Source organism: Phodopus roborovskii, unplaced genomic scaffold (genome assembly GCF_943737965.1).
Source record: "Phodopus roborovskii unplaced genomic scaffold, PHOROB, whole genome shotgun sequence".
In the NCBI taxonomy this organism is placed as follows: Eukaryota; Metazoa; Chordata; class Mammalia; order Rodentia; family Cricetidae; genus Phodopus; species Phodopus roborovskii.
Window position 1 is genome coordinate 26,376,588 of NW_026126540.1, and position 23,218 is coordinate 26,399,805.

Genomic DNA, 23,218 nt, shown 5'->3' on the forward strand with positions numbered 1-23,218 from the left:
CGCCCCCTTTTTATTTCTGAACAGGCGTGACTCGGGCAGCTCACCCGACTCAGATTACTATGGCATCGGTAGTGTCCTGACAGTCCGGGAAGCAGGAAGGCCAATCCCGGGAAGAAGGGCTCGGGCGCAGGAGACTCTTACAGCGAAACCCGCGGAAGAATTGTTATTTCGGGTCCTGTTTGTGAGGTCCGCTCCAACTTGAGGCAGCGTAAAGGCCCCTTCAGGCGGCGCCGCGGGCAGCCCCGCAGCCGGGGCCTGGTGCAGCCGCCGCGGCCGCTGTCAGGGAAGCGCCAGGCGGCCAATGGAACCCGGGAGCGGCCGCTGCTGCTGAGGCGGCGGTGTCGGCAGTCCGGCCCCGACCGCCTGCGCTCTCTCCGCGAGGGTCCCCCGGAGGTAAGCGGCTCCTCCCCCATGAGTCGCCTTTGCCTGGGGGGGGAGGGTCCTTCTGCCACCCTGTCCCGCACAGCCTACCGCGACCTAGGTTCGACTACAAAACTGCCCTGCTAGTGGGAGCTGCACCCTGAGGTCCTTCACTCTGAACTCTCGGGCCCGGGGTCGTCGTCTCTGCTTTCTGGCTTCCTCTTATGTTTAGCCCCTCCCTCTGCCCCGTGGATTCCACCTCCCCCCCCACCACACACGCTTCTTACCCCTGTTGCCACCGTCCCTTAACTATTTCTCTAAGCCGTGAACCTTTTCCACACTAGACCCCTTCTACAATGTCCATCCTTGTTTGCCCTTCCTCGCCGTTTGCGTGTCTGTGCCCAGATCTTTCCCATGGAGTCCGCCTTCATCCCTTTTCCTATTTTGCCCCACTCCTCGTAGTCTGTGCAAGCTCAGCCCAGAGTTCCCATTTCCCTCAACTAGAGATTGTATCCCTCACTTGTGCTTCCGATGCCATTACCTCACTGTAACCCATTCCCCCAGCTCCTGGCTTCCAAGAATTTACTATTCCCTTCTTAAGGATCGCAGACCGTTGTCATCGTGTCCAAGATCCCATCTACTTTGTCCTTAGTGCTCTGGGGTGCCAGATGATACCTGGAGCTGTCTTTGGCTTCCCTTTCCTCCTTCTCAATCCCAAGGCCTCCGGAGAATAGTTCCAGTAGGAGAGAGAGTTGAGGTGATCACCCCTTCCAATTAGGGATTTCTAACTTTTGACACACACAAAAAAAACCTCTTCCCAGGATTTTGCCGGTCTTGGTCTCCCTGGGTTCCGTTTTCCCTGTGGTCTGTAGCACACTCTTTATCTACACACATCACTTACTTCAGATCAGCTAAACCTTGAACTAAGAAGAAACGCTGGGAGGAGGGGAGCCTCAGCTGTCACGGGGCTTTTGTGTACAGATGTGTTTCTGAAGGATGGAGCAACTTTTAAAGAAGTCCCTATCAATTACATTTCACTTCATTGACTGTGTAAGGAACAACCACTAGGAGAGTTGAGCAGGCCTGTGTGGAAGCTGAATGAGGTTGTGAGAAATTGTGCTTCAGATTATTTATTTTGGGACCTGGTTAGGTCACAGGATAGTATCTACTACTCCTATCTAGACCAAATCATTATTTTATTGGCTGAGGTTTAGTGGAATAGTGTTAGTTAGTTTCATAAGCACTTGGCCTAAGGAGGTGAAGTTGTGTGTGTCTGGGAAAAGGAACATAAAATGGTGTAAAGGGCTGGCATATTCAGGACCCTTGGTTCAACATGTAACTTCCTCACTTGAACTTGAAAATTCTCTTTTGAGAAAAATGATTCATTCTGTAAGCACCAATGCAATAATAGGCTAGTAGCAGAATGTTTGTTGGGAGAAAAATTATACTTTTTAATTTATAAAACACTGCAGGTTCTCAGGCAAAAGGTATTTACTGCTTGAGAATTTCCCTTTATTTTGATATTGCAGTCTCTCTGGTCTCTAACTGAGTATAAAGTCAGTTTGAAACACAAGCTCCTGGCCTGCTACTTTTCATCCTGCCTTTTTTCTTCACCACATTGTCATTGGCCACCTGCACCTTTCCTTCTGTACCTGATCCATAACTGCAAACTCTGTGGTCAGAAGATGTGTTTGTAAAAGAGTCCTTGGAAGATAGGAGCATGCTGGACTTAGCAGCTAAGTAGATGCTGCTCTGTCTTCCACATTTCTTTCAGCCTGAAATAATGAAGACAGCACAGCCACTCCATTCCTCTTCCAACTAGGACTGTTCAAGTTTGAAAATAGTTATACACTACACATGCCTTTAATCTTAGCACTCAGGAGGCATTTGAACTCAAATTCGGATCTGAGTTCTAGGCCAGCCTGGTCTACAAATGGAGTTCCAGGGTAACCAGATCTGTTACACAGAGAAACCCTGTCTCAAACTGCACCCCCCCCAAAAAAAAAAAAAAAGAAAGAAAGAAAGAAAAGAAAATGGTTAGACCATGTCGGCCCACTTTTTTTTTTTTTTTTTTTTTCCGAGACAGGGTTTCTCTGTAGCTTTGGAGGCTGTCCTGGAACTCACTCTGTAGACCAGGCTGGCCTTGAACTCACAGAGATCTGACTGCCTCTGCCTCCCGAGTGCTGGGATTAAAGACGTGCACCATCAACGCCCTATGTTGGCCCACTTGCTATCTTGAATTTACTTAAAGTACAATCTAGTAATGATTCCCATTTATGGAAGACTGTCCCTCCTTAGATCTGGTCCCATGCATAAGAACACGTTTGCTGAACACTAATGTAGCAAACTAAGAGTTGCTTTGGTTTGGGAAAAGGGGTTTGGGAGGATCCTTTCAATAATCAGCATGGGACAAAAGAGTGCCTAGTCTAAGCACATTTGGGACTTAAACAAGGAGGACTGGTTGAGAGAAAGGTGAGCAATACAGGTTGCTTCCTTTCCCATCAGTCTCATCAGGGGCTCCAGGAGCAGGCTTGGGCTGTCTGGCTGGAATCTGCTTATACCTGCTCCTTGCCTTGCACAGAGTACTCAGCTTGATCAATATTGACCTAACTATTGTGAGACCACTGCCCTCCCCCCAAGGCTGTAGTTGAGAATGCCCTCTTCCCTGATGCCACCTTCCTTTAAGACCTTGGGCAAGCATACTTGGTTCCTGGTGGGGCTTGAGCCTGCTAGACTGCTCAATCCAGAGTGTCTACAGGAAAAAAATGTAGAAATGATTTTTCCTTTACCATTAAGGTCAAAGGGGAAAGATGAGCTGAGTCCTTAAAGTTTTATAACAGACCTTAAGACATGGAGAGGAATTTTTTTAAGAAAAATTTTATTTTATGGATGTTTTGTCTGCTTGTGTGTCCATGGGCCACATATGTGCCTTGTCTGCAAAGGCCAGAAGAGGATATTTGTTCCTTTGGAACTGGGCTTAAAGATCATTGTGAGCCACCCTGTGGGTGCTGGGAATCGAATCCAGGTGTTCTGCAAGAGCAGATAGTAACTACTGAGCCATCTTTCCAGCCCCAGCAAGGAACTTCTTAACAGCAGAGCAAGCAGGCTAGGATGAGACAGGGCCCCTTTTGAAGAGCAGCCTATTTTTAAAATTGCTGTTAAAGGTGTACATATATTTGGTAATATTCAATAGGATTGTAAAAATTTATGATCAAAACTAACAGTCCCTTTCTCTTCATCTGTACTCAATACTCCCTCAAATCCAAGCTAGCCTCTTTAATTATTTCAGTATAAAGTTCTATTCAAAACTATTACCATAGCACTTAAATGCTTGTTTCTTAAACTATAGAGGTTTGATTGTAAAGGATTTATACTTGTTTGGGTAATTATGACATTATTTTTGTTTCCATCTGAGCATTTCTTTTTCCATTAACTTGGATTGGGTTTGCTGGGGATTGAAACCCAGAGTCTTGCTCATGTTAGTTAAACCCTCTTTTTCCATGAACTTTAACTGTACCTCATTCAGTAAGATATTGACTCTTTATCTTCTTTTCCTCTTCTGTGACCCATCTCAGAAGATCTTAAAAGAAACAAATTGAGCTGGCTCGCATGCTTGGAAGAAGCCGTAGACAAGATGAGTTCTAAAACATCATTCATTGTATGTGCCAGGTGATGGTGGTGCTCATCTTTACTCCCAGCACTCAGGAGGCAGAGGTAGGCAGATGAGTTCGATGCCAGCCTGGTCTACAAAGTGAATTCCAGGACAGCCAGAGCTATACACAGAGAAACCCTGTCTCAAAAAAACAAAACATAACAAGTCATTCTGTGGAAATTCCGAGTATGTTAAAGCATCAGATTCCCGGTGTGAAGCAGTTCACATTTATCATGCGTGGTAAGAGATTTGAAGAAGTAAAAATGGTAATTGGGTAAGGGACTGATTTGGGACTTGGTGCCTCTGTCTGTCTGTCTCTCTCTTTCTCGCTCTTTCTGTTTTGTTCTTTGAGACAGGGTTTCTCTGTGTAGCTTTGGAATCTGTCCTGGAACTCCCTCTTGTAGACCAGGCTGGTTTCGAACTCATAGAGATCTGCCTGCCTCTGCCTCCCAAGTGCTGGGATTAAAGGCGTCCATCACCACCACCACCATCACCACCACCAGACTTGGTACCATCTTCCTTAAAAGGCCAGTCCAGTAGGTCTTTTCATGGAGACCTTTTTCATTAACTTCTGTGAAAGTTGCCCTCCGAGCTTTTGAGGAGCTCTGTTGAACACAGCCTGATTAAGAGATAATGTTCTCTCTAGAATCCTCTGTAGACATAACTGTTACAGCCTACAAAGCACATATGTGGTCACCTTCTCTGCTGCTTCAGAAGCTGCTCTGTACCATCATATCTGGATCCACCCTGATACTTAGACTTTCTCTACAGTATTAGTCATTTTTCTTATTGCCTGCCTCACAAAGTGCCTGACAAAAGCAACTTGTAGGAGAGTTTGTTTTGGCTTACAGTTTGAGGTTACTATCCATCACAGTGGGTAGAGCCTGGTGTCAGGAGTGAGACTGCTGGTTACTTTGTGTCTGCAGTAAGGACAGAGAAAGCCATGAATGGTCATACTTAGCTTACTGTCTCCTTTTGATCCAGTTTGGGGCTCTACCCCATGGAATGGAACCTCCAATATTTTGGATCTTCCCACCTCAATTACCCTCATCTAGAAAGTGCCTTATAGACATGCACACAGAGGCTTGTTTCCATGGTGAGTCTAAAACTTGTGAAGTTGATTTAAGATTATTCATCATGCCCATCTTGCCCTGTTCCATGGGGCACAGTTGTCAACACCTTAAGCTCTGATCTTTCCCCAGCCTCTTCCTCTTTTCCTAGTGGCCAGGCTTCTAGGCTCAGACAAGGAGGCCTCTTCTTTCTCCCTAAAATCTATCTTACAGAGAGTTTAGACTCCCAGTGTGGCATAGATCCTCAGCTGTGTGGATGATAGGGCTTGCAGGAGGAAGAGTGATAAATGCAAAACTTGTTTTTCCTTCTTTTTTTCTTACTGCATCTTAATCCTTTTCCTTTCTTCAGAATAGTTAATGCTCCAAGGTTTATTTTCATTGCATTTATAGATGAAGAAATGAATGTGGAAAACCATACTTGAATTACATTTTGGAGAATAACATATTTCTGCTACTCATGTATATGCATCTCTGCCCATATATGCTTATTTGTGTGAGTGTACATACATGTGAAGGCCAGAAGACAATTTCAGGTTGTTCATTAAATGCTGACCAACAACTTGTTCTCTTTCTTTTCTTCCTTCCTTTCTTCCTTCCTTCCTTCCTTCCTTCCTTCCTTCGAGACAGGGTTTCTCTGTGTAACAACTCTGGCTGTCCTGGAACTGGCTTTGTAGACCAGGCTGGCATTGAACTCACTTGCCTCTTGAGTGCTGGGATTAAATAGCCCAGCAGTTGTTTGTTTTAATGGTGCCTGGGATCAAACACAGGGTTTTGCACACATTAAACAAACACTCTGCTTCTAAGTTTATCCTCTCATTACCCTTTAAATTTTTTTGCTTTGTTTTTAGAGTATCCCATGTAATCTGGGCTTTGAACTTGCTATATATAACTGAGGATGACATTGTGTTCTTGATCCTCCTACCTCTGACTCTCATGGATTACAGTTCTGCACCCCATACCAGATCCCCTTTAAGGTTTTGAAAAACAGACTTTTAGGAGCTCTGTGGTTTAGAAGTCTCTGGAATAGGAAAGAAAATGATGAGCCAGGCATACGGATACTGAGAAAAAGAGTTAGTTGGACAGGGTTGGTGGAGGCTAGAAGACCTAAAAGGTAAGGTCCCAGTCATGAGAGTGCCCTACAGAGGTGTGGCAGGGAGTGATCAAAGCTGCAGTATTATTATTCCTGTGCAGGACACAGTTGCGATTAGAGACAGATCCACATATGCAGCCATGCTGGTTCTACTGCTCAGAGACAGTCTGACTCTGGGAGAGAGCAGGGTAAAAGAAAGGCTGCCACCTTCTCACCGATACCAAGCCCAGACTTCATCAGGAAGTCCCGGGATACTTTTCTTGTGTGACAGAGTTGAGAGAAAGATGAACTACAGTATCCCTTTTTGTTGGTATCTGAGAGTCTTTCTGCAAAGCTTTGGTAGTAACTGCTGGGAGGCAGAGAACTGGACTGTGCGATACTGGGCAAATGAAAGTAACCTTGCCACATAACAATTCAGAGGTAAAGGCATCAGTGGAAGGAAGGTGGTAGGAACTCAGGGCTTCTGCAGCTGGAGATGTAGCTTAGGTGGTAGACTGCATGCCTAACATGTATGAAGCCCTGGGTTCTATCCATAGTGGTCTCTAACCCTAGCACTTGAGTTCAAGACCAGCCTAAAATTCATAAAACCCCTGTCTGGGGAAAAAGAAATAAAGGTTTTTCACAATGACCAGAAAAACATATACCAGGGACCCCTTTTCTACTCACCCAAGGTAGGGATATCCCAGCCTCACTAGAACAAAGAATAATGTTCTAAAACACTTAAAAATTACTTTTCTTTTGTGTTGTTATTGTTTGTTTGGAGACAGAGTTTCTCTTGTGTAGCTCTGGCTATCCTGGAACTTGCTCTGTAGACCATGCTGGCCTCCAACTCACAGATATCCTCCTGCCTTTGCCTCCTGAGTGCTGGGATCATGCCAAGCTAGAGTGTGCATTAGATGCTCTCTTTATTTGGGAAGAGGCCTCTGAGTCTACTGATGGCTATCTCCAGATTCTGAAGCCAGAATCATCTGACAAAATATTATAGACTTACTATCCTGATCTGTATCACCCTGAAATCCCTTCTGCTCTTGGAGGCAGTGGCTCTCATGAGCATTGTTTTCTAACAAGTCCATCCAGAGTGATCTGAGTTTCAATTCCTGTGTATCCTTGTTTTTTTTTTTTTTAGAAGTTATAGACCCATGAATCCTGATTTCTTTTTGTCTTCTTACAGCCTTCCAGATCCTAGAGTTTGTACATAATAGCGGGGAAGGTGGTAAAAGAGGGAAAGGTGTCATAAATGTTTAAAGAGTCCCAAATGACTGATGCAGTTTACATCCCCTATAAAATAACAGTATGTATTCACACACTGTTTAGTAACTTTTTTCAGGGTTAGAATTCAGCTAGCATTATCTTATACTACCTTGTGCCAGGAGCTGTTAAATCTTTTTATCCATAAAAGTTTATGTTTTTCTTCTATTCAGCAGCAATGTGAAGTAATTATTTTTTTTTCTCAATTTGCAGTTGAAGAAACTGAAACAGAAGATACATGGTGTATTTAAGTTTTTACGGCTTATAAACATAGAGTAAGGATATGCTGTCAGGAAGCCAGACACAGAAAAATGGCGCAGCTTCTACAAGGTTGATGATGGCTATTTGAGAGGTGTTCTCCATTAAGTGAAGCCTAGGATAGTATTACTGGCTCTTATTTCCTAGGTACCATGTGTCTGAAAGGAAGAGTTTCCATAACCAGTCAGGAGTGGCAACTAGAGCCTAGAATTCCAGCATTTGGAAGGCTGAGGCAGGAGGATTGATACAAGTTTAAGGCCAGCCTGGGCTATAGTGTAAGATTATCTCAGAAGACAATATCAGCTTTGATACTAAATAGAGAGAGGCAAAGAACTTATGTTATGAATATGGAGAGAATAGTTTAAATAGGAAAAGTATCTCCACAGGCATTTGAAGGTGATACAGGAAGAACTAGAAAAAAGTACTTAGAGTTAACGGGAATAAGACCCCAGTTGCTCCCCAGTATTACTAAAAAATTTGTAAGACTGTATAACCATATCATATGTAAAACAGCATTTTGCACATACAAACTAAGAACCAAGGCTAGTTTGAATAAGTACAGAAGGAATGAAGAGAATGCAGTAGAGGTAGTAAGGGCAAATTTCTGTTGAGATGATTTCTCTGATATTGAAGTAGTGCAGGAAGACAGGAGGAGGAGGTGCTTGGGCAGGCTTCAGGAAGACCTGCATGTGACACCACTAACCAGTATATGTGTGTGTCCCTTTCTGTTCTTGTCTCCCTCCCTCCTCTAGCTTGGAAGCTCCAAGTCTGGCAGTAGCCATGGGAGACATGGTAGTGGAGCCTGCCACCCTGAAACCAACTTCTGACCCTACTCCTAGCCCATCAGGGAATAACGGAGGCACCCTGCTAAGCGTCATCACAGAGGGGGTCGGAGAACTATCAGTGATTGACCCTGAGGTGGCCCAGAAGGCCTGCCAGGAGGTGCTGGAGAAAGTCAAGCTTTTGCATGGAGGTGTAGCCATCTCTAGCAAAGGCACCCCGCTGGAGTTGGTTAATGGGGATGGTGTGGACAATGAGATCCGTTGCCTAGATGATCCACCTGCCCAGATCAAGGAGGAAGAAGATGAGATGGGGGCCACTGTGGCCTCTGGCACAGCCAAAGGAGCAAGAAGACGAAGACAGAACAACTCAGCCAAACAGTCTTGGCTCCTGAGACTGTTTGAGTCAAAACTATTTGATATCTCTATGGCCATTTCATACTTGTATAACTCCAAGGAGCCTGGAGTGCAAGCCTACATTGGCAACCGCCTCTTCTGCTTTCGCAATGAGGATGTGGACTTCTATTTGCCCCAGTTGCTAAACATGTATATTCATATGGATGAGGATGTGGGCGATGCCATTAAACCCTACATAGTCCACCGATGTCGCCAGAGTATCAACTTTTCCCTCCAGTGTGCCCTGTTGCTTGGGGCCTACTCTTCAGACATGCACATTTCCACTCAACGACACTCCCGAGGGACCAAGTTACGGAAGCTAATCCTCTCAGATGAGCTGAAACCAGCTCACCGAAAGAGGGAGCTGCCATCTTTGAGCCCAGCCCCTGACACAGGGCTGTCTCCCTCCAAAAGGACTCACCAGCGCTCTAAATCAGATGCTACAGCCAGCATAAGTCTCAGCAGCAACCTGAAACGAACAGCCAGCAACCCTAAAGTGGAGAATGAGGATGAGGTAAATTGGGAGAGGGATAGATGGGCAAGGTGTCTGAGGGTTGCATGGAGATAGGATGTCTTACATGGGGTTGCTCTACTTTCTGTCCTCCCTTCTGTTTCATTTCACTGAAGCATGGAATGTTAGAATGGAAAAAGACCTTAGAATCCATGTATTCCTGTGGCCTCATTTTACAGAGGAAAAATACGGAGACTAGAAGGATAAAGTGACTTGCCACAGGTCATCTAGCTAATGGCAGGGCTTATAGTCTTAACTTTGTCCGAGAGTTGGCTTTCATTAAACTGTGTTGTCATTCCATCAACCACATACTAAGAACTGCTTGAGACCTGGCCTAGCTGAGATCACAGCAGCCACCACAGGGAAGGAACAGGGGCTGTGCTCTTTCTGTGCTGGAAGAGAAAAGATGCGTCTCCTGGCCGTTCCTCGTAATTCCTTTCCCTCACTCCCCAAAGATCCTACTTTTTTGTTAACATAGGGTAAAATTTATTCTCTACCAGTGGAGTCTCAACAGAATATACTGCCTTCATTTGAGGTAAACAAAAAGGGAAGAGAGAAATAGCCTTGACAGAGTAAGTCTAATACCTGGTCGAGGAGCTGGGGCTGAGAAAAGGAAACTTGGCAGCATCAGGCTATCTGATGTTGATAATGAGCAGGAAGAGACTCAGTAGCTTAGTGCCACCATCTACTATACATCTGGACAGATAGTGGGGAAAGGTGCCCAGTGGGTAACCAAGTTCAGTGGCCTGGTTTCCCAGCCAGACTAGTGGTACTCCAGTCTTCATCTCTGATTCACTGTTGGCAAGCTCCCGTCCTAGTTGCTAGCCGAGCCTAAAAAAGAAGGGATTAAAAAAAAAAAAAAATGAAGAATTTACACTGTTGGAATGCATATGCCCAAGGTCCTGGCATCTGGCTCTATAGAGTGCAAACCACCCACATTTTTGTTACAGTAAAGTTTCTTTCAAATAGAGGAAAGTCAGAGTGGTTAGAGAAAGGAAAAGCAATAGGCAAGGGAAATTCAGAGCCTGCTCTCCCTGGAAATGTATTTTATTATGATATTTTAATAATACTAAAGCTAAATATGCCAATGTTGATTGACCATTGATATGGTAGACAGCATGCTAGATAATGTATGTGGAATTCTCACAACGCTAACTGGTGTTATTTTACCAGTGAGAAATCGGGATTAGAGAAGTTAAATAACTTTACTAAGGTCACTCAACTAGTGACTGTTAGGCCAAGAACCCAGCCCATAGTTCATGTTCATAGTCACTCAGCTGAGCTGCCTTGGCTGTTCCTCAGCATCTAGTTCCCCAGATCCCAGCTGTAAGAAAGTCAGTGGGGAAGAAGAGCCCCAGGATGTGACAGTCTATACTTCCACATCCATGTATTGCCAAAGCCCAAGCTATTGTGGGAACTAGAGTGGACTGTCTTTGTTTCTATTTGAGCTTCGAAGCAGAGTCCAGGGTCTAAGAAGAGGGCATTGCAAAGCAAGAAGAACCCTCCAGAATTTGGTGGAACTGAGGTCCTGAAGGGCTTGAGCTTATCTGAGAGAGATTCCTCATCTAAGATCAGATCTGGTTGGAGTGAGTGTGCACATCTGGGAGGGAATTCATTGGTGCCTCTTGTCTGGCTTGACGTTTCCCTGTATCTATTTTTTAGTCTGCATCTTAGGACCAGAAAAGCAGAGGCCTTAGGGTTTCTCTTATCCTGTGCTGGTCTGGGGTCCCTCTTCTATGCATCTAACTTCTGCTGCAGGATTATGGATGGCTCTGAGAGGCAGGTATTCTATGAGTGTTTAAATCTCTAGGGTGGGTTTTCCAGTTACCATTCTTCCCCACCTGGCTCATCATGGGTAACTAGATCCAGGGAAGGAAGATGATAGCACTCCCCCAGGCCCCCCTGGGTTATCTGATGCTGGTAGAGTGAGACACTTGAATTAACTGAGGCTCCTTGGGAAACATGTGAGCTTGAAAGAGAAACAGAGTACACAAACATAAATACCACTAGGTTTCTAGACATGGAGTTTCAGCCAGTCCTTTTGACATTTTGAGGATGTGTCTATCAAAGCTTTTGTGCTTGAGGTACCAAGGGAATTGGTCTTCCTTTTCTTCCTCCCTTGTCATGAAACACTAATTGACTAAAAAACTAGTTGCTTTTATAATGTGCAAAGTTCTATCCCAAGGCAACAGAAGTTGGAGAATAAAATGCTGTTCTTAGACTAGGAACTGATAAAGTTTAATACCAAAGCTCCAATATGAGGAGCTAGTCAGTGTGTGTCTTTTCTTGAAAAGGTCTTTCCAGAAGCATTAAGTATATACATATCTTATTAAAATAAACCACAAATTTTTCTAGAGCCCAAGCAAGATCTTCTAAAGGAGAGTTTCTGGGTGGGGCCTGACACACTCTGCTCCCAGGCTCAGTTTTCTTTTGGGTTCTGGTTAATCCCATGCTCCTTCCACTATGGAGATACTCCAGGGAAGTGAGGTAGGGCCTCAGAGAAGAGGCCCAGAGCTACTTGTGCCTGGAGCCTTCCTACAAAGCTCTTCTTCACTGGCCAAATCTCAGAAGTTTCCATTTTTTTTATGAGGAGTCCTTCATGCTTCCCACAGAGGGTTCTAGCATTGATTTCTCACATCTGATATACACACGCCCAAGCCCAACCTTCAAAGCAATTCTTGCCAGTCAGTTTTCCTTCCTATTTGTAGCCAAATGATAAATATTTTGGCATGGGGGTGTGGGGAACAAGTATCAGAGAGTGGTTTAGGTACCACTCCCCAGGTCCATCCTCCCTACATAATGTCATTCCAAATAGATAGCTTTGTCTTTTCAGGAGTGTAACCTTTGTACAGAGAATTCACACTGGAGGCCCTTCCAGCCTGATAAGGGTGTGATGTCAGCTCTTGGCTTCAGCTTTACTCCCTGAAGCTGACTCAGTACAAATGACTCAGACCTAGAGAGTAGGAGGAGAGGAACAGATCATCATATTCTCCTGCCTGCCATGGACATTAATGGGTTCACTGGGTCCTGTCTGGGAGAGCATCAGCTAGAGCCAATCTCCTGCCTGTTGCTCTTCCCCAACTAGCTTAGGTGTAGAAATTGAACCTTAGGTTATAACACATTCTGCCATCCTCGCTGGCTGCCTCAACCCTTCCTCCTACTTCTACCCAAAGTAGAAGAGTTGTGCTCTTAGTGAGGTGTTTCCAAGTGTGGCTACACCCTGTAAATGCTCTCCTGCCCAGTTTCATAAACGTAGCACCTCTATCTAGGAGAACTTCAGCCATAGAACTGAATTAAGCAGCTGTGTGAAATGCTGACTGTAGAGAAGTGCGGTGCCCACTGCCTTCTTGCTCTGGAAACGCTAAGACTGCCTCTTAGTCTATTCCCTCCCCTCCTGCTTTGTGCACACATTCTGTGCCTGCTACCAGCCCTGCTAGACTGTGGTGGACAGAACCCAGGATGGCCTGGTGCATGAGTACGACTCTACAAGTACTGAGTGAACTGCCCCTCATTTGTTCCCAGATATCGGCTGAAAAAAAGAGAAGGGTGAAGTTTATTTTTTAAATTTTTTGTTTGTTTCCTAAGAAAAACTCTCAGTGTGTAGCCTGGGCCAGCCTTGAACTCTTTCTTGATCCTTCTGCCTCAGTCTCCCAAGTACTGAGATTACAGGTGTGTGTCACTGTACTTAGCTGGGGTGAAGTTTTTTTTATTGGGATCTAGACTTTGGGCTGGTATCAAGACTGCTACTGCCCTGCTAATTAGCTTTCTTGGATGGATTTAGCTAGGACCTAGTTGTCCAACATCAGTCCAAAAATATAATGTATTCAGTGTCATGTGCAGTAGCCTGACAGGAAGCCAGAGGTTTGATGTGTATGAGACTGATGTTTATGTGAACATCCATCCAGGTCACGGGTTTCAGGTTCATGGGTCTGGGATGCCCTTTGTCACACAGTTTCAAGGTTGGGATTAGGCTTCCTAGGGTGATCATGAGGCTGACTAAGAGGAGATATGTACACCTGAGATTGCCAAGGAGCATAGACTTTCTAGTACAGGGGCCATGCAGTTAGTGGTTGTCCCTGTGGAGAAGGGGTTTGCTGAAAGCATGTGAGTGGGTGATATGAAAGAAATGAACCTTGGCCAGCAGTCATTGTACTAGGGATCCAGCTCTAGAGTTTTGATCTAAAAGGAAGGTTTGTTCAGGCTAGGAGATAAAATAGAAAACAAGGTGCCTTGGCCTTCAGCTCTGAATCTCAGAGTTTGAGCTAGTTTCCAGCATCCCACAGATGTCTAGACTCTGGGCAAGTGGCATTTCTGGGCTAAACATCTTTCACTAAAGCAGAAAGATATAGCTGCACAAGAGAAGCAGTTATGATCCAAGTTGGAGCTAAATTCTTTGCCTTTGTCTCTTTCCCTTCCCCAACCCCACCCCTTTTACCCCTTGCCCTCTGGCCCTTTCCCAGGAGCTCTCCTCCAGCACCGAGAGTATTGATAATTCATTCAGTTCCGTAAGTGGGGCCAGGCTGGGACTGGGTGGCAGGCTCCCCACGTGGCCGCATTTCCTCTCCGTCCCATGTCTTCTATGACTAATGAAGGCCCCTTTAATTCCAGGAGATTAGCATCTCCTTACCAGGCTTCCCAGACCTGGATGCACTCCCTCTGAGCTTTGCTGCCAATGCCCTGAGCCCTGGCCCAGACAGGCTCAGCTGATTCTTACTCAAATACAACAGCTGGAATGTTATACTGCTCTTAGATCTCTGGAGCAAACAGCTGGGACAGGTAGAATTTATTCCTGGATTAGAGCCAAGGACTGCTTGGCAGAAACCTCCAGGATCCCATTTCTCCCACCAAGAACCCTTTTCCCCATGACTTCTGCCATCAGCCCATCAAATATTTATTCAGTTTTCTAAATGTTAGGCTGAGCCAACTCCAAAACCAAACAGGAACTAGCCTGAGGGAAAGTGTTACCTTCCCACAACTGATTTTCCTTTTTAACTTCATTTCTTCCAGGTCTGAGTTCTCCCTTTCCCTAGCCCACTGCCCAGGATGTCCCTTCATCCCTATTCTTTCTTACTCCCTCTGGACTAACCCATGACCCTCTGGTGCTACAGGGCAAAGACGTGAGAGGAAATGCTGGACCCTCTGGGAGTTTGGATAATTAAAAAAAAAAAAAAAAAAAAAATTTTTTTTAACATTTTTTTTTCTTTGTTTACCCACTCTGTTTTCTATTTTCTGTGCTGATCTCCTTTTAATCATGATCCCTTCTCCTCCCATGTGGCAGAGCCTCGTTTTTGAAGGCCTGGGGTCATATCCAGTGTGATTAGGTAACAACTGAAAGGCTGGTTGGAAGATGGAAAAAAGTTCTGCCTTTTCTGACATGAGACGACTGAATTGGTTGGGTGGAGGGTCCTTTGGACAGTGACCCTTTGCCACCTGAGTGGATGGATTCAGGGATCAGGATGGAGGCATGAGTCTTCAGATCTCAATTTCCCCCACCCACCCACACACCCTCTCTTTCTGGGGTGGAACCCAGGGCCTCATCCTTTTTTTGCTGTGTTAGGCCCCCAGGATATTTCTAGGGGTCCTTGAAGTTCAATTCCATTTTCTTTTTTTCCTTCAACCCTGTCCCTAAAACTTCCCTTCCTTGCTGCTGTGCAGGGCTCTAAAAGCCAGTGCTCCTCCTCCCATCATGAAGTAGAGGCTGTGTGGTTCCTTTGCACCTGACTCCCTCCCACATGTGCATTTGAACACGGTATTGACCAGTTCTCAAGAAAAGCTTCTGGACAGGGAAAACCCCAAGATGAAGTGCTACAGTGGTCAGTAGCTACTGGGGAGATAGAATCTGTTTTCTCTAGGAATGAACTCCATGACAGTCTGCCAATCCTAAATGGTCAGCCATAACGACTTTTATTAGCATTAATTGGACTTAGTAAAAGACGTACAAACAATAGTAAAAGGCTGGGGAGATGGCTCAATGGTTCAGAGCGCTGCTTGCTCTTCCAGAGAGCTTGGTTTTGATTCCCAGCACCACATGATGGCTCACAACCACTGTAAGTCCAGTCTCTGAGGACTGACGCCCTCTTCTGGCCTCCATGGGCAAGGCACACATATGCTACACAGTCATATAGACAGAACATCCATGCATATAAAATAATTTCTTAAAAAATTAGCCAGGTGTGGTGATATCTGCCTTTAATCCCAGCACTTGGGGGTGGGGGCAAAGGCAGACAGATCTCTGTGAGTTTGAGGCTAGCTTGGTCTACATAGCAAAGGTCTAGGCTAGCTAGAGCTACACAGTTAGACCCTGTCTCAAACAAAAATAATTTCCATGCCCAGTACTTTCATCTTTTTTTATAATATTGTAACACTATTACAGAAAAGGTGGAAAGAAAATGGGTCTTTCTGCTCCCAGTGTCCAGTCTCTGAATAAATCTACTTTCAAAAAATAATTTTTATTATAGAAGAGATTATGAATTCAAAAGGGAGTAGGAGGGACATGAGAAGGGTAGAAATGATATAAATATAGTATATTCATGTATGAAATTCTTAAAACAATTTTTTCATTAGCAAAAGAAGACTTGAATAAATTTTGTTCTTAATCCAAAAAAGAAACAAAAGAAGTTGTTCTTTCTCTTTTTTTTTTTTTTTTTTTTCTTCCTTCCTTTCTTGTGGTATGAGCAGGAAGGGTAGAAATTCTCAATCAGAAAAATAAGTAGGCTTGGTATAGTGGCACACATCTTTAATCCCAGCACGAGAAGGTAGAAGCAGGAGGATTTCTGTGAGCGCAAGGCCAGCCTGGTCTATTTAGTGAGATCCAGGCCAGACAAGGCTACATAGCAAGACCCCGTCTCAAAATTAAAAAAAACAATTAGAAAGGGAGGGAAGTGATAGCACACACCTTTAGTCCCAGTACTTGAGAGGCAGAGGCAGGCGGATCTCTGTGAGTTTGAGGCCAGCCTGGTCTACAGAGTTCCAGGACAGCCAGAACTATTACACAGAGAAACCCTGTTTCAACCCCCTCCCAAAAGGTGGTGGGGGGTTAGCCTGGAAAATGAAATACTATTCCAAAAAAAAAAAAAAAAAAAAAAAAAAAAAAAGGGCAGAAAGAATAAGAGAAATTGTTTTATATAGCTGAGGAGATGTGTAGTAAATATCTTTGTTTTTCAGGGTCTTGGTTTATAGTCCTGGCTGACCTAGTATTCACTGACCCAGGCTGCCTGGAATTTGTGGCAATCCTCCTGCCTAAGCCTCCCAAATGCTAGAATGTGAGTCTATATGCCCATCATTTGGAGGTTTTGCTTGAGTTAGGTTCTTTGCTATAGCCCAAGCTGGCCTCCAACTTGTTTTCTTCCTTGCCTTGCTTTTTAAGGTGCTAGGATTAGAGATGTCCACCTCTCTGCCCAGCTTTGTGGCTGTCTTGATACAGGGTCCCTGTGGTAGATAGGCTTAGACTAGTAGAGCTCTTCATCATGTCTGAGTGCGTCTTTCTCCCCGTCCTACGTTGCCCTTTCTGGGAACTGCTAAAATTTACCTGGCATGAGGAACCAAGCTTACCACAGGGAACTAAAATGGGGAGCCCATTTTCTAGAAGGCAGAGGAAGAGGACCCAGGGAGGACTTGCTAGAGACAGGCCTTCAGAAGGGCCACCAAAGGCTAAAAGGAGCTATTGCCTCTCCATCCGTCTATGTGCACTGCCCTCCACCTGCCTCTTCTTTCCCATGGTTATGTCCTCATTAATATAATTTGCTCACTCTCTTCTTATCCCCTGCTTGTGTACTTAGCCCATATGAGAATGTGAGGCAGCTGTATGCCATGAGAACAACAGAAGTTTGGGGATGAAGAGCATCTTCTTTTTTTTGAAAGGGGAAATACTAATTCAGGCCCCTTCCCCCTAGACTTGTGGGGCCAGGCAGAGCCCTTTGGCACAGAGCCAGCCTGAGGGCCCAGATGAGAGAAGGGATAACCCTATTCTTGAGATAAGTACCTCAATTGTGAGCTCTAATGTCTGAGGTCTTGGGTGGCCTTTCTAGATCTGGTCCCCTTGCCTGTACTAAGGGCTTGGGGCAGTCTTTGAGGAACTCAAGTCCAAGAAAAGAAAAGAAAAAAGGCGTTGTATCCTCCTGAGCTGAGTTCAGGCCATCTTGAGTCCACAGGAAGCAGCTTCAGAGAAGGGATCTATTGGTTCTTCCCAGTTCAAGCTGAGAGAAGTAGGGTGGAAATTCCTACCATGGCCAAAGGTAGTCTCTTAAATAATGGGGCCCTGGCCAGTAGCAAAGAAGAGGGATAGGCCATTTTTTTCAATGTCTTCTTTACCATCTTTTGTTTCATCCCAACCCTCTGTAGCCTGTCCGGCTGGCCCCTGAACGAGAATTCATCAAGTCCTTGATGGCAATTGGCAAACGGCTGGCCACGCTCCCCACTAAGGAACAGAAAACACAAAGGCTGATCTCAGAGCTCTCCCTGCTCAACCATAAACTCCCTGCCAGAGTCTGGCTGCCTACTGCTGGCTTTGACCACCACGTGGTCCGTGTGCCTCACACACAAGCTGTTGTCCTCAATTCCAAGGACAAGGTAAGTGGGCTCTGGCCCAGTCCCTTCTACTCATCTAACTGCATTCCCATGATTACTCAGGCTCTGTTCCCTACCAGCGTGCTAGAGACTTTCTAGTTTATGGCATGTGTTAACCCTTACTCTGCCTCCTCATTGCTCTTATAATGCTTAGAACCTGAGAAGCCTCATGCCTGATTTCTTGGGTTTTACTTAATTTATGGGCCAAAGGAGCCTAATAATTTCAGTTTACATACTTAAGGAGAGTGGCTTTCCACCCACTCCTTATCCTCCTTTGAGTAGCTCTTGTAGCCTTCCCCTGACTGACAGGCTATCTAGGTACAACTACCATGTGAGTAAAGGGACATTTTTAAAGACTTTTTTTTTTTTTTTGATGGAAGTGGGCAGAAAGGAAAGAAATTTGCCCAGTTCCTACTAGAGGAAAGAAGCTGTTTGTGTTTATAGGAATGGTGGTCTTCATGGTTCAGGTTTTCCTGTCAGGAAGTATTGGAAATTACGATTCTCCTTAGGACAAATCTCGCTTTATCCAGTTTGTGTCTAAGCCCACAGACCATCAACTGTTGTTAATAGCTGGAATAGTTTTCCCCAATTGCACATGTGTATTTGAAGCCCTGATGATAAGCTTGAAAGCCTTTGCCCGCTTCCCCCAAGTGTTTTATGCAGATGATAGCACAAGTTCCTACTTGTGCACATTGCTCACAATCATAAGGGACTGCTTGCTGTTGAGGGTTGGAACAAGAAGAACTGTGTCAGTGGAACTCAGAAGGGAGGTAGTAGCAAATGCTGTCTTCCCCCACCCACCCACCCAGGCTCCCTACCTGATCTACGTGGAAGTTCTTGAATGTGAAAACTTCGACACAACTAGTGTTCCTGCCCGGATTCCTGAGAACCGAATTCGGAGCACACGGTCCGTAGAGAACCTGCCTGAATGTGGTATCACTCATGAGCAGCGGGCTGGCAGCTTCAGCACGGTGCCCAATTATGACAATGATGATGAAGCCTGGTCGGTGGATGATATAGGCGAGCTACAGGTGGAGGTGAGGGAACACCAAGGAGACTGAACTGGGGGCACAGCACCTGTTCTCTAGGAGTTTGTAATGCATTTGGAATCACACACCTATTAGCAGAGGCAGCAAGCATCCAGATGAATGTTGTAGGTAGTGAGGGTTATGAGAAGGAAAAGCTCTGAACAGCTGGTTGGAACAGGCAGCAGGAATTCAGATGGAACTTAAGGAGGAATATCTAGACTAGGGAGGAGGAAATGTAATAAAATATTTTTGGAACACCTGCTATATATAAAGTTCATTTAGGACAGCAGAGACTGACAAGACATACATTCAAACATAAAAAGGGAGCTGGGCAGTGGTGGCACACACCTTTAATCCCAGCACTCAGGAGGCAGAGGCAGGCAGATCTCTGTGAGTTCAAGGCCAGCCTAGTCTACAGAGTGAGTTCCAGGTAGGGATGTTAAACAGAGAAACCCTGACTTGAAAAACCAAAGATAAATTTTATTTGTGTGTGTGTGTGTGTGTGTCTGTGTGTGTGTGTGTTTATGTATGTATGTATGTATGTATGTATGTATATAGGCTGTAGATATGGCTCATAGTAAGAGCACTGGCTGCCTTTATGGAGAATTGGGTTCAGCACCTGTCTGTAACTCCAGGTTTAGAGAGACTTGCTGCCCTCTTCTGACACTGTATGTGTGTGGTGTATATACAGGCAAGCACTCATATACATAAAATAAATATCATAAAAAAGAAATAGTAATGTCTGTGTAGTGACTCACAGCTATAATCCCAGGACCTGAAAGCTTGAAGCAGGATTTGGGGTTCAAGACCAGCCTCGGCTATATAGAGATTTTGGAGAGGACTTTCTGTGTGCCACACCTGAGTACTGTATTTTGGTGAACAAGACTTGTCTCGTACCTGCAAGGAATTTATGACCTAACAGTGAATCAAACCAGATAGCTGGAACATGAGACATTATAGAAGTACCCAAAGTTGGTATTTACTCCAGACTTGGGATGGGATGGGAGTCAAAAGATTTCCTGGAAGAAGTAATCTTTCAGCCAAGGCCTGGAATTTACAGAACAAAGAACATTTAGGCAGAGAAATGTGTCCAAACACTGAAAGAGAAAATGGAACGTGGCCTGTGATAGGAACAGAAAGAAACTTTTATGCATTGAATGTATAGTATGAGGTGAGAAGCGGTGACAAATGAGGCTGGAGAGGTTGGCATGATCTGACAATCCATGCACTCATTCAGTCCTGTTAGCTATGGGGAAAAAACCTCAAGCTTTATTCTAGGGTTATAGGAAGGCAAGCAAGGCAGGATTTTATGTAGCAGCATTTGGTGAAAAAGAAGGCTCTCTATCCTTTGTGCAGTCAGGTTGAGGCTATTCATAGCCATTTAAGAAGAAAATTGAAGATGCACAAGTCAGTATGCATTAGATGGAGCTGAGGTCGCTGTGCTACAAGGAAGGGCAGGAGTCCACTGCAGGCCTGGCAGAATGTTACAGTAACAAGTGAGGAAGTTAGAGTAAGGGTTTAAAGTGAAGAAATGTAGCCGGATGTGGCAGTTCACCTATAGTCCCAGCACTGAAATGGAAGCAGGGAGAGCAGGAAGTTAAAGCCATTCTCAGCTACATAGTAAGCTTGAGGCCAGGCTGAGATACATGAGTCATGAGTCCCTGTCTCAAAAAAAAGAAAAAAGAAAGAAAGGAAGGAAGGAAGGAAGGAAGGAAGGAAGGAAGGAAGGAAGGAAGGAAGGAAGGAAAGGCCAGGTGTTAATGGTGCACACCTTTAATCTCAGCACTTGGGAGGCAGAGACAGGCAGTCTGAGTTCCAAGCCAGCTTTGTCTACAGAGCAAATTCCAGGATATCCAGGGTTATACACAGAGAAATCCTGCCTTGAAAAAAATCAAAACAAAAAATTAAAGATATAGTCAAAGAAATATAGTCTGGGGGAGAATAGTATGAGGTCAGTGGTGTATAAACTTTAGGGTATGGGGGTACTCTGGAAAGTTTGCTAAAATCTAGCTTCTAGATTTCATTTCCAGCAGTTCCAATTTAGACTGATGGTGAGATCTGAGAATCTGCATTTTCTACGAATCTCCATGAATTCTGATGGAGTAGTTCACACTTTGATAATACCACTGTGGGACCCATAACTCAAAGTCATAATGGTGTGGAACCATGGTGGCTTTGGGAACAGTCTGGAATGGAGTGGTAGGCCAGCATGCCACAGGTAGTGGCAAGTGAGCAGGAGGAAAGAGGGAGACCTGAGTTTAGTACCTCTGACCTGCTCTCCCCAGCTCCCTGAAGTGCACACCAACAGCTGTGACAACATCTCCCAGTTCTCGGTGGACAGCATCACCAGCCAGGAGAGCAAGGAGCCTGTGTTCATTGCAGCAGGGGACATCCGGTATGGCCAGATCACATCATCCCTCGTTTTCATCTCTTTTCTAGACTCTGCCTGTCTCTTTATCCCGTTCTTGTGCCTAATCACCAGCTGTCAGCCTTGTGTCTTTCTCCTTTATCTCATTACTCTGTCCTTGTCCTGGGGCCACCATACATAAGGCAGTGAAGATGCAATAGGCAAGAGGCATTGCTTGAGCTACTACAAAAAGAAATGACATTTTAAGAAAGTTCCAAAAAGAAGAAAGTGCCTCAGAGGGCATCTGAGCATCGTTTCTCAAAGGTATACTTGACTAGCATGTGCAAGGCCCTGGGTTCAGTTCCCAGCACCATGAACAAACCCAAAACCAATCATCAAAAGTGAGAGCTCAGAATTGTGTCCTTTACTTTGAGGGGAGAGAGGAGACCTTGTTGGACATGCAGATTCTGGAGTCATACCCATTCCAAATCAATATTGGGTTAGAAGAATGAGGAAAGCCAGGTTCTTTGCATGATCACAAACTACCAGGTTAGCAAATTAGTGCCATTGATTATGCTTCTTTTTCTGGCTTTCCTAGCACCAAGGTTCTCATCTGTGTGCCCAGAATCTAGGAACAGGGGCAAAGGCATTGCAGCTCTGAGATAACTCTTCCAACATTTTCTTCCTGCTAGACGGCGCCTTTCAGAACAGCTGGCTCACACGCCCACAGCCTTCAAACGAGACCCTGAAGACCCTTCTGCAGTCGCCCTCAAGGAGCCCTGGCAGGAGAAAGTGCGGTGAGGAGGGTGGAGGAGGGTGGTCCCTGTTCTCCTCTCAGAGCTCCAAGGCATCTTGAGGTGCTCACTTCATCCTCTCCAATGCCCTTCCACCTCCAAACATTCCATCAGACTTTCACTGTCTGAGTCCTTACCCTGCAGGGGGGCATCACCCTGTGACTTCTTTCTTCACAGGAGGATCAGAGAGGGCTCCCCCTATGGCCATCTTCCCAATTGGCGACTCCTGTCAGTCATTGTCAAGTGTGGAGATGACCTTCGGCAGGAGCTGCTGGCTTTCCAGGTGTTGAAGCAACTGCAGGTGAGGAAAGGAAACAAAGCACAAAGGGAAAAGGGCAATAAAAGGAAAGACTCAGTGCTCTCAAGGGACCACACAGGCTTTCTCAGGAATCTCTGCGGGGCCCCTGCTGCTTCGTAGGTTTGAATGGAAAGGTTAAACAGCTACATGATGAACAGCTCTATGGCGGACTCTGTTGGTGCTTTGTGGAACTACATCTGCCCTATCCTGACTGCTGAATGTTTGAGGAGTGTGATTTCACACAGGGTCCAGCCTTAAACTGTTACAGCCAAAGGTAGTCTTGCACTCCTGATCCTTGTGTCCTCACCTCCCAAGTGCTAGGATTATATGTGTGCACTACCCGGCTTTGGGTGTGTCCTTTAAATCAGAACTTCCCAAATGTTCTAAGATAGATGGATTTACCCTGTGCTGAAGTATTTAGGGTTTTTTTTTTGGGGGGGGCGGTTGGTTTTCTTTTTTAAGATTTATTCATTTTTATTTATGTGTCTGGGTATCTTCCGTGCATGTATGTGTACAGTGTCCATGGAGGACAGAACAGGGTATCAGTTCCCCTGGACCTGGAGTTATAGTTGAGTGCTGGCAGCTGAATCCAAATCCTATGCAAGAGCAGGAAGTGCTCCTAACCCCTGCGTGATCTTTATAGCTCTCGCTTTGTCTTTTTGAGACAGGGTCTCATTCTGTAGTTCAGGTTTAGCTGGAACTTGTTATCCTCATGCCTCAGATTACAGATCTGAACTACTGTGCCTGGCTATACTGTGTTGTGTCGAGATATTGATTGCCTGGTCTCCGTGGGTTAGTGTAGTGACCTGCAAGAGGCTTCAC

General features: G+C 45.1%; 1 protein-coding gene across 4 annotated transcripts in view; it reads left to right on the forward strand.

Annotated features, from left to right (window-relative positions):
- The first annotated feature begins 243 nt into the window (after positions 1–243).
- Positions 244–23,218, forward strand: part of Pi4kb (phosphatidylinositol 4-kinase beta) — a 32,729-nt gene continuing 9,754 nt past the window's right edge. For 2 of the 4 annotated variants that reach the window (XM_051199422.1, XM_051199424.1), the window contains exons 1-8: positions 244–393; positions 8,431–9,367; positions 13,825–13,869; positions 17,705–17,932; positions 18,739–18,966; positions 21,243–21,352; positions 21,997–22,101; positions 22,276–22,399. In XM_051199422.1, the coding sequence (XP_051055379.1) occupies positions 8,459–9,367; positions 13,825–13,869; positions 17,705–17,932; positions 18,739–18,966; positions 21,243–21,352; positions 21,997–22,101; positions 22,276–22,399 (1,749 nt within the window). In that variant the 5' untranslated portion in view covers positions 244–393; positions 8,431–8,458. The remainder of the gene's footprint in view (positions 394–8,430; positions 9,368–13,824; positions 13,870–17,704; positions 17,933–18,738; positions 18,967–21,242; positions 21,353–21,996; positions 22,102–22,275; positions 22,400–23,218) is intronic. The other 2 variants (XM_051199423.1, XM_051199425.1) reach the window with 1 other exon arrangement.